This window comes from Crotalus tigris, unplaced genomic scaffold (genome assembly GCF_016545835.1).
Source record: "Crotalus tigris isolate CLP2741 ecotype Arizona unplaced genomic scaffold, ASM1654583v1 scf7180000024131.857555, whole genome shotgun sequence".
NCBI lineage: Eukaryota > Metazoa > Chordata > Lepidosauria > Squamata > Viperidae > Crotalus > Crotalus tigris.
The window spans coordinates 399,405-411,507 of NW_024100405.1; the positions used below are offsets into that span (position 1 = coordinate 399,405).

General features: G+C 37.0%; 1 protein-coding gene across 1 annotated transcript in view; it reads right to left on the bottom strand.

Moving 5' to 3' along the window:
• The window catches only part of WDR49 (WD repeat domain 49), a 108,728-nt gene that overhangs the window by 80,304 nt on the left and 16,321 nt on the right, over window positions 1-12,103 (bottom strand). Inside the window, exons 3-5 of the mRNA XM_039322822.1 lie at window positions 6,999-7,442; window positions 6,664-6,840; window positions 5,595-5,769 (exon numbers count right to left, since the gene is read on the bottom strand). Of these exons, the coding sequence (XP_039178756.1) occupies window positions 5,595-5,769; window positions 6,664-6,840; window positions 6,999-7,442 (796 nt within the window). The remainder of the gene's footprint in view (window positions 1-5,594; window positions 5,770-6,663; window positions 6,841-6,998; window positions 7,443-12,103) is intronic.

Consider the following 12,103-nt stretch of genomic DNA (forward strand, 5'->3'; position numbering starts at 1 on the left):
CTTCTTGTCCTGCCTTCAGGTGCTTTGGAAAATAGCTTAATTCCCTCTTCTTTATGGCAGCCCCTGAGATATTGGAATACTGCTATCATGTCCCCCCTTGTCCTTCTCTTCGTTAAACTAGACATACCCAATTCTCGCAACCGTTCCTTATATGTTTTAGCCTCCAGTCCCCTAATCAGCTTTGTTGCTCTTCTCTGTACTCTTTCTAGAGTCTCAACATCTTTTTTACATCGTGGTGACCAAAACTGGATGCAGTATTCCAAGTGTGGCCTTACCAAGGCATTGAAGAGTGGTATTAATACTTCACGTGATCTTGATTCTATCCCTCGGTTAATGCAGCCTAGCACTGTGTTGGCCTTTTTGGCAGCTGCCGCACACTGCTGGCTCATATTTAAGTGATTGTCTACTAGGACTCCGAGGTCCCTCTCACAGTTACTACTACTATTGTCTACTAGGACTCCGAGGTCCCTCTCACAGTTACTACTATTTAAAGCACACTTTGCTCTGAATAAGAAACTAAATTCCAGCATTCAGAAATTCCCAAGTATATACTATAAGTATCATAGTGAAAGAGCTAAAATCAAGGAAACATTTTAGCAAATTAGTTATTGATGGAGACAGACCGGATCCTTGTAAACAACATGTACCACTTCTGATGACCTAACTGTTTCTGTCACTTCTGGATTCTTTTTTCACAAACAACATGATTATTATAGCTTTTTAACAGACTTTGAAAATATATTTAGCCATAATAAAGACTAGTGGAGAACTTTGTCACCTTCTTGAACTAATACTTCAGTTGTTATTTCTTTTTCCTTGAATGGCCAGCTTTGTTTCTTGAATAACAACTTCCGATTATATCTTTCTTGGTTAATATACAGTAAAGCTTTTAATTGAATAACATATTTAATTTGATTACTAAATTAATCTATTTTCCAAATGTGTGAAATAAATTAAATAATGCCCTAATGAAACAGGTTGTGTTTATGTGATACATCAAGTAACAAAAAAAAAAAGTTAAAAGTAGCCAAACCTATTACATTGTGTGAATGTAGACTAGTAGGTCTTTAACTAAACCCATATTGAGCTAACCCAGTTATAGACTATCAAGTTGATTTCCATTTTGTTCTGGAATCTGTATGTCTCAATAGGATGGAAACAGCTTTTACTTCAACCACTGAAACATTCTATTGCAAAAATGAAGAACTTATAAAAATTGTAAATGTAACAAACTAATGCACCTTTATATTGTATATGCTAATATCTAGTATGGATCTCTGAATGCTCTCCTTCTCCATGTAAAGTCATGATTCCATTCTTTCCCCCCCCCCCCTATATTTATTCTCTCCTGAAGTGAAGACTTAATAAGTCCTAACTGTTTTTCTTTCAGAGCTGTGAGTCCTTCCAGAAACCTTGGCATAACCTTTTTGAGAATGGTAGGGTAAAGATGTTCTTGTTGAACTTAATTCCTGGACATTGCATTCATGCAATTTTCTAGTCATTATGAGTGGTTTGCCATCACTTATTTTGGGGATTCTATTCCTTATGTTTAATTTCTCAAACAAGGTCTACAGCCCTGCTTAACCTGCTAGATCAGCAAAGATCGGCTAGATGCTGCCACCTGGTGTGATTTAGTGAAGATCCATGACTGGCTTCATGCTGGTTATTACTTGAACATGAAGGCTATGAAGCAGAGATGAAAGAACCCTGCTTTCTGATAAATTAGGTTTATTGTATATTCTAACTATTAGGAAAACTGTTACTACAGCAGAAAAGCAGCAACTGCCAATTACAAGCACACATGTATATACATACATATGTGGAGTTAGCCAGCATTCTCTTTCTCTCATCTCTTCCTGGGAACAAAAGTTCCATTTCCTTTTCATACCAGTGTGTCCTAATAGTCTAAGGATTGATCATCTCTCAGTTTGAGAGGGAGTTGATATCTGTGCATTGCTCTTATAATGGACCTATCTGGTCTCAGGCCATCTGCACTCTCACAGGACCCATGTACATCTTCACATGCAATGCATAATTTATCAGGCTTTTAACATTCTAATGCTAATCCAGATTTTTAAAATGCATTGTAGCAAGTCTACTTAAGGGCAGGTAAGTACAGTTTTTAAGTATCCTGTGATGAATCTAGCTTCTGCCTCCACTTGGGTCAATGAAATATATGTTAGGAACAGCTATAAAATCTTCATAAGCATGCATCTTAGACAAACTTTGCTTATAAATTAGCCTATTGGTGAATAAAAAATACAGACATCCTTCTGATGAGGATGGTAGGATTAGTAATCAATCTGACATGAATTTCCTCAACTCCTTGTATATCCCTTGGAGTTTTGAGATTTAAAAAATACTCCATGTTTTTTCCCCAGTATTTCTCATTTTTCCTCTGGAATTAAAAAAAAAAAGTAGAAAACTAATTGTGCCTTTATTCCCCAAATATATTTTGGCTTCATCATTTTCCCATATCAGAATTAGATTTTTTTTTTTAACAGCTGTCTGGTATCTTTGCCAGGTATAAGTCAATGTAGCTCATTGTGGAATCTCCAGCATGTGTTTGTTTCAGGAACCCTCATGAATTTCAGCAACCTAAGAAACATATAGGTGGTATGTTCATATATTGCATTTTTTATGTGCTCATGTGCAAACAACTGAAGGCCATCCTTTAAAAAACCCACTGGGTAAGAAAGGTGCCAAATAAACCTCTGAAATTCAAAGTCTTTATGCCTCTGAGAGAATGAAACATTAAAATAAACACATTTGCTACCAGAAGATGTAAGTATTTGGGAAACATATTTGTTATATGCTTCTGAAATGTTTGTTTGGCAATTTATGTAGTGAAATAGAATTCCTTTAAAAAAATTAAGGGCATACTTTAGCAATACAGGAGGCCTTGGGGACTTTTATGTGAATAAAATATATGTTATGAGCCAACTAATCTTTACAATTCTACTGGTTGCTGACTAAATTAAGCTGTAAATCAACCTCCTTGGAAGATGTCTGACTGGGAAAGGTGATGTCGGAGCAATGTTTGCATCAAGAGCACACATGATAAATTAAAATGCTCTGCTACCTGAAGAAAAGATGAAGAAATTAAACAGCAGAAAAGTATGTTCTTAGAGAATGATAAAATCAGAATTGGAAATAGATGTGAAGGTTATTAATTTAACTAGTTTGTGTAGAGAAAATGTACAACTAGGGAATTCATAAGACAAGAATATCTACCTTCTGTCCTGAAAATCTCCAGCAATGAAGATCTCTTACTTGTAATAGCTAGCATATAAAATAATTTTTTAAAGAATTCTTAAACATTCCCCCCAGCCTTCTAAAGTATCTTGAAACAGGTTCTGGATCATAGAGGGAAAAGGACACAGGCACTTGTCCTCCCAATTTTGTTGATAGTTCATTCTGTTGTAGGGAAAATGTCCACTTTCAATGGGGAATGAAAGCAATTAGAGATAGATGAAACCAAATACAGTGGCACGCACAAACTACAACAACAACAACAACAACAACAACAACAATAATAATAATAATAATAATAAATACCATCAAACATCCACATCTGCCTATCCCAGGTCCTGGGTAAGGACTCGATAGGTAGACAAAATGCCAAATCCAGTCTGAACATCTGGCTGACTGTGCGATGCTCGGTAATAACAATAATGATGATGATGATAATAAAGTTGGAAGGGACCTTGGAGGTCATCTAGTCCAACCCCCTGCTCAGGCAGGAAACCCTATACAATTTCAGACAAATGGTTGTCCAGTCTCTTCTTAAAAAATTCCAGTGTTGGAGCATTTACCGCTTTTGGAGGCAAGTTGTTCCACTGGTTAATTGTTCTGTCAGGAAGTTTCTCCTTAGTTCTAGGTTGCTTCTCTCCTTGATTAGTTTCCATCTGTTGCTTCTTGTCCTGCCTTCAAGTGCTTTGGAGAGTAGCTCGACTCCCTCTTCTCTGTGGCAGCCCCTGAGATATTGGAACACTGCTATCAAGTCCCCCCTCATCCTTTCTTCATTAAACTAGGCATACCCAATTCCAGAAACTGCTCCTTATATGATCTCTGGACTCCTCATCAAAGGATTGCAGAAAAGCCCCAAACAAATCAAGATTAAAGTTGATATATGTTTGAGTTGTCACACTAACCTTCCATTGTGATTCTCAGAATTCAAATGAAACCTCCACATTTGTTCCTTTGAAATATTTAAGAGTAGAATAAGGTGTCTAGATTGCAACCTGGAGTTCTCTTACTGAAGTATTTGATGCCACATGAATCCAGATGGTTGTTGTGGGTCTTTTCTTCCACTCACTCTCACTTATCTGCTTATTCTAGCTCCTGGAATGAAAATCCAAATGTGCCATAACAAGCAGGTAAGGGAAATGAATAATAGGACAGAGCAGAACAGATGCTGTGGTTGTCTTTCCCTAAACTGTACTATGGGATTTAAAAGATCCAACAGATGTCTCCAGGTTGCAACTTGACAACGTTGAAATGAAAGTTTGAAATTTTGTATTAATGGGGACACTTTTATGGCAGAAAGGGGGGTAATTCCTCTAGACATTTATTAATTATTCAAATCTAAATAATTTATGTCATTTATGGAAAATGCTTTATTATTTTAGAATTTAAAGAGCCACTTCATAAGATGAAGCATTTAAAAGTGAGCAAATGCTGGAGTTAAAAAAAATATAAGACTACTGAAAACAAGAGATCAAGTTTGATGGTACATGGAATTTTAATGAATCCTTTATTCTGGTAATCAATTGGAGTCCTCCTTTTCTCTAACTTTAAATTATTTCCACCTTTGATTTGAAATTCTGAAGGATATGGTGGACAACTGATAATTGATATATAGGGCAAAAACCTTTAAATGCCTATAAAAAGCATGTCCTCCACAGCACTCCACCTCAGTGAAAACATTGTTAAATGTTCCCCCCTGCTTCCCAAATCTATCACTGTTCCTCCACCCTCAAAAGACATCATACAAAAGGGCAGGACTTGAACTACAATCCTATTTCTGTCAGCTTCTGCATGTTGACCTGCCCTATGGAGATCAAAGTCCCAGAGGGCTTAAGTGACAGGCCAACACATCTTTTTCCAGATAAGGCTGAAATGTCTTTTTGTCCATCATTTCTGGGAGTTTTCTTATAGCCTTCCATTTAAGAAAGACCTTCTGGTAGCATTTTCTGAGAAAATAAATCTCAGCTTAGATTTACTTTAAAAGTAAACCTGGCTCCTTGCAAATTTTATATAGATTCATAAGCTTTGCAAAGTCAGATCTAGTTAGTGCTCAGATGGTATCAGAACATCCCAGGGTTATAAGCTAAATAAATAAAATAAAAATACCTGTGAAGGCAATGACAAACCACTTCTGCATTGTAACCCAGGAAACTGCATTGATGGATAAGCTGACCTTGACTTGAGGACACGGCTTATATTTAATAGGGCTTAGGAGACATAGATACATTTGCCATTTAAAAGCCAGATTTCATCATTTCAATATTCTTTCTAACATCACAATATATGGCAAAAGTAATACATGAGATTAAAAGAAGACATTCTTTTATTACTCTTCAAATATGTACCTTGCTTAATCCATTCTTTATTATGGATTTTGTGTCTTAAGGTGTGGCAGCATTTGTGATATCCAGAAACCAACTCCTGCCAATTAATTGTCACTGTCACATTTTCATCTTCAAGAGAACTAGGAGGTCGTTCAAATAATGAAATTAAGGCTGCATTGAAGACAATTGCTTGAACCTAGACAAGAAGAATTTATTCAATTTTTAACCATTTCTAAACATTACCAATATCACACAAATACCTCTGTTATAAATTCATAATTTGTAGGCATTTAAACATCATGGCCTCAGCTAAGACTATTTTATTGTTATAATAGTAGTTATTATTGATAATTCAGAGAAATATTTAGGAGATGACAATGGGAGTAACTCAGATCTGTGTATCTGGGCAAGATGTTTAGTCAAAAGATGTAAGCAAATACTTGGGAAACCCAAATTAGTTTTGTGTGGCTCAAGAGCAGGAATAATGAGAAACAATTGAGCTCAGGGGGCATTTGGTTTAGAAGTAAAGAAATCCTAAATAATAGAATTGTGAAGGAACTATTTCAAAATATGCAAGGAGTCCACAAGGGGTGCCATCCAACCTCTGCTTAAAAATCTCTAAGGAGAGGAAGCGTATAATATTGCTCACTGATAGATCAAATGGGTTGGATGCAAACATACTTCAGTTCAGTTTCTTGTTTCTCCAGGTAGGACTAAATGGAGTATAGATCTAGAGAGATCTAAAGAGATCTAGGGAGCCATTGTGGTGTACAATTTAAAGTGTTGAAGAACTATAGCTGACCATATCCAAGTTCAAATCCATGGGCAGCCATGGAACTCACTGAGCCCATATCATGAGATCACCTCAAATCTTCAGTCAGATCCACCAAGTTTGGTTAGCTTCATACCTTCCAAACAATCTTGTTTCCAGCCTTCTCTTATATCAAATGTGTAGGGAACTTTCTCTGGTTCACACAATGAAACTGTTAGCACTGAATGTGTAGCATTACAAGATTATTATCAAAGCAATAATATCCAATATTAGCAAGATTATATTGTACCATAATTCAAGATGTTATGCCATACTTGCCTGTCCACAGACATCTCCCAGGGTCAGAATAGCTTCATTTCCATCATGAGGGTTATACCAGTAGTGCATGCATGTCACTGTTCCCTCAAAGCCTTGAAGCCTATATTGACACGAGAACCCTTTTTTGAAATTTAACTCTGCAAAATGGATCTCTTTGTTTGTAAATGCAACAGCTATCTAAAAGGTGAGAGAAGGGGTGGGGACAGAAAAAGGAGAAAAAAGAATATTCCTTGAGAACCACCATTCTTGGACCATCAGTCAGTTGTTGTTATTATTATTATTATTCACCATTCCCTCAAAAATTGTGTTCCATTTCCATCAGTTCATCAACCTACCTTGTTAACATTTGGTAATGCAACCAGAGAGGTCACCCAGAGGTCTTTGGGTTTCACAGCTTCTGTAGTGATTTGCACCATCTTTTGTGACTTTAAACTTTCGCCCCAGAAGCCAAGCAATCCATTCCTGCTCACAGTCAAGTATTTGCTGGGATGTTTAAAATATGTCACATTCTGAATAACATCTTTATGTATCGTTGAGAGAAACCGGAGATCTTTCCATTGGGGAATGACTGACAGCTTGGTTCGTTCATCTCTTTCATATAGCTCAAGAAGCACAAAGGAAGTCAATTTATCCCAATCAATAAGGCCATCCCGGATCAAATCTATCTTATCAAAAAGCTCACCATATTCCTCCTTAGTGCCTTGCTTAATCATAGCAGACATTGTATTGATAAACGATTCTCGAGTCATCAGACCTCTGTTTCCACTGGATTCTGAGGACTAAGAAGAAGAACACAGTTTAAAGTTTGCTATATTTTGATTAAATAGCAATAATTCAACAATTTTTACTGGACTGATTTCATCAGTCTTCATTGAAAGCTTTCATGGGTTTGTAGGGACATTAAGCAATATGAAAATTGTATATGAACATACTCCAATCTGGAGCAGATTCGGGGATTGGCACAACTAAATAAGAGGTCACTGTTGACCAACTATAACTAGTCCTACTGTTAGGTAGAATGAGGTAATCATTCTGATAAAGATGTTGAGAGGAAGACATTGGAGCAATGTTTTATTTAGGTATTTATTTAAAAAAAACCTATATGGGTATCCATCTTCTGTACCATAATTCTGCACAACTTCATTGGTTCAGTGCTTCTGAAGGTAGCCTGCTACTTCAAGTTTAGTGCCAAATGCTTTCCTAGAGGCAGTGCTGAAAAATGGTTATTTATTTATTTATGAGACTTATATACCGCTTTAGCACTCTCTAAGCGGTGTACACCAGTAAGCAATGTATATATATATATATATATATTTACATTGCCCCCAACAATCTGGGTCCTCATTTTACCTACCCCGGAAGGATGGAAGGCTGAGTCAACCTTGAGCCGGTGAGATTTGAACCGCTGACCTGCTGAATACAGTCAGCTAAAGTGGCCTGCAGTACTGCACTCTAACTGCTGCGCCACCTCGGCTCTTATTGCCTATTCAATTGGCATATATACTTAAAATGTCATATGTGTGTGTCAACCTTGCAATGTAAACCACAGAGAAAGCCCAGCCTGATAACCATTTCTAATTTATTGTAAGGTTGCATTAAAAAAAAAATCTAAGTCTTCTAAGTACATTTCTCCTCTTCCCCCATTGCCTTCACAGCTCAAGAAACTGGGGGGGGGGGAGGTTGTCCCTTCTGATCTGCTTGCTTTTCCCACATTCCTGCAGTGGGCTAAGTTGTCTGACTATTCTGTTGGCTGCATCTCTTCTCCCTGTCTCTGAAGGTCTAACCCACATGTTAAGTGAGTCCAGCTATATGGTTGCAGAATGTATTGTTTTGAGGACCTTGGCTGCATAGTACTAATTGCTATAGTAATCATTTTTACTTGATTTTTTGATCATTATGCTTTTAATTATTGTTGGCCACCCAGAAGTCAAAAGTAGAGGTGAGTAGCTATATTAAATCAAATACATAAATAAATAGAATTAATAGAATTGGTTGAATATTTTTAAGGCATAGGTATCATATTCTGGAAGATGATCCTATACAATATGTATTGACTCAGAAGTAAGTTCTGCTTAGCTCTATGGAGATTCTCAGTCATTCAGGGAATATAAATCCTTCCATTCTCCACCATTTATTCAGAACCAAAGAAGCTTCTTGGATGAGAAGTGAAATGTCTTCAAGCAAAAACAAAGAAAGTCCATTTGCCTTTTGAAAAAGCACCTTTGGGACAATTCTGCTAAGCTCAGTATATTTGCTTTTTTCCAACAAGGGAAGGAATGATTTTGACAGTGGATTTTCTATTTAGTATGGGAAGAACCTCATACTCTGCATGATTAGGAACAAGTCCAACCTCAGTTTTGCAGCTACATAAAAATAATTGTTGACTTGGCAAAATAAGTTTTATAGCTTAGTTTATTTTCCTTATGAAAGACTTGTGTTTAATACTGCAAATACCTAAGGCTTCAAACTCATTTCATATGCTAAAAAGCTATCAAAATAATTATTTGAAATCACTCAGGAGGAAATCTCTTTATGCTATTTAATAATCACTGAATCCAATCTTCCCTAAAGACACATTAAAAAAACCCTCTTCCTTGAGTTTTCTCATATCTGTAGATGGAAATATAATAGTAAGAGCAGAAGTGAGAAGAAAGGATTTTTTAGATATGAAAAAAATCTCTCCATGCATTCCAGTGAATTAACAGAAAACAAAAACAAAAATAAAAATCACCACGGTTTCTATACATGAGAAAGAAGATACTATTTGAAGCCCATACTCAAGAGAAGTTTGAGGAAAATCAAGTTTAATTCATTACATTGCTAATACTTCAAGACTTCTGATTTCATTGGTCTTCCATCTAAGACAGGGTTGTCAAACCCGCAATGTCATGTGATGTGTTGCGACATATCACAACTTTTTTCCCATTGCCGGCAATGGCGTAGTGTGGTTTTGCCATGACACATCTGGCCCGCAGACTAGCAGTTTGATACCCCTGATCTTCAACATTAATGGAGCAATATTTTAGAAGGTAATTTACACTCTGCTTGCCCTCTCTAGTACGCTGCATATTTTCTAAAAGTTGACAGGAACTTGAACTGAATCAGAATATGTTCAGTTTTGCCTGAAATAAGGTTTACAGTTTTTAGCAAAGCAGTATCATCATTATCAGTGATTATGTTAGGTGTGTGTTAGTGTGTATGTGTGGTTGAGTTAATATAAAGGGTATGTTATGTGGGATGTACTGAAGGATGGAAGCGACCATTCCTGCAGAGACTTGTGAGGAAAGAGAAAAGACCTTTGGTGAAGACTGGTGCTTCATCCAAGATGAAGCAGCAGCAATACCTGTGGGAAGGCAGGACAGGATCAGAATGATCAAAGCAGCATTGCAGCATCACAGCACAATCCACCCACCTGAAACCCTGTTTTATATGCCTTATAATGTTACACACAATACAAAAGTTATGTTGCTTGCTGTGCAATGCCACAGAGCTGCTTTCAAAATAGCTAACATCCTTCTAGGTCCAAGTTCACACACTACATCAATGGTCTGAAACGTATAATGGCAGGTAGCTCTTCAAATCATCTTCTGTGACCCAGATCATTGGTAGTCACTGTATAGCTGTACAGTAGCCTCCCATATCTCTCCAGCAGGTCTCACATCGAAAGCTGAGTCTGTGCACTTGGCAAGGCAGTACACCTGGCACAACAGTGCCTGTTATGCCTAACAATATTGCCCACTCTCTTGTAGTATGACAAGTTCTTCTCTGTCAGGTGCAAAAAATCAGGTCCACTTGTGAAGTCCAATTAAACCAATGTATTGCTAATCATGCCTATGCACAAGAATCTTCTCAACTAATAGTCAACATCTGGTTAGAGTTAGATAAGGGCCAAAAGCATTTAAGGGAGTTTGGAATTAGTTTTCCTCTAGCTATGTAGGGAAATTCCTATTTCACCCCATCTCCAGGTTCTGCCATTCCTTCTCCTACATTCTCCTGAAGCTGATGCTTTTTGGGCAGAGACAGTAGGTAGTGGGGGGTGGGACGGTGGGAAAGCTTGGCCTATCCATGGAAGAGAGCCCAGGAGATGAAGGCTAGCCATGACAGGGAAAGAGGGGGCAAGGAAGGAGAAAAACAACAAACAAGTAAGATATCTCTGCTAAGCAGTAGCAGGAAGGTCTATGCTGAAAGAAGATTGAATGAGAAAAAGAGCATCTGTTCCAGAAGGAGAGAGAAGAAAAAAAAACACACAACTAGGGCACTTTGAGTGGAATGACCTTGACATATTCATCTTGAGAAAAATATCTATTAACCCAATAATAAAACCAAATATCAGTGTTCTCCTTAATGAAATATTCTGCTGGCTTAATGGCCAAAACAAAATAATTTTGTTTTGCAAGAAGCTTTCTTCTGCAGTAAAGCTTTCACATTAATACATTTATTTTTAATGGCATGTACATTTCTGTATATACTGTACATTTTCTACATTTTTGGCCAATTTTTCAAATGTTGGAATTCATCTTTGGTGGCCCTCAGACTAATAGGTTCATCCTCATCAATTTAGATTAGAAAGCTCTAGACAAAATCAACCAGCCTGGTAGGCTAAGTTAGGTCAGAGTTTCCCGATCTCATTTAAGCCATGGCTGAATTTGCACAAGAGGAGTGAATAGGAGGGTATAACAAAACCTACATTGAGACTTTCAGGTCTAACATCTATGTGATACTTTAAACAGTTCCACTAGAAAGTTGTGCCAACTGAACTAGCAAGTAAAAAAGACTATTTTTTTGAGCAGAAATGTTTCCTGCTAGTAACCAAGGAAGTGGTAGTGATGGTAAAAATTACATGCAAATTAGAACTAGAAGTTTAGTTGCATCTATCTATCTATCTATCTATCTATCTATCTATCTATCTATCTATCTATCTATCTATCTATCTATCTACTATTACAGCAGGGGTCTTCAAACCTGGCCCTTTTATGACTTGTGGACTTCAACTCCCAGAATTCTGGGAGTTGAAGTCCACAAGTCATAAGAGGCCCAAGTTTGAAGACTCATGTATTACAGCATACATATCTTCATCTCAAATGGATGCAACTATGTATACTCCTGAAGAAAAACATAGATCTGAGTGGAAAGTTATGGAAGTGCAAAAACAAACAAAAAATAACTGTTACTGATCTTAGTTCCATAATTAATAAATGCTAAATAAATCGAGCAGTAGCCTCAAAGGCTTTCTTGCACTGCATGGACGATAGAAATTGAAAAATGTCATGTTCTTCAAAGGCAATAAAAAATGGAATCATCCCTTCAATATATAACTGGTATGAAATTCCCAATGGTCACCAAGTGGAGAGGCTGTGATTTACAAACATACTCAAAAACTCAGAAAGTCACATATTTGTCTTATGGCAATTTTTTCCAGTTTAGTATTCTATCCATATTG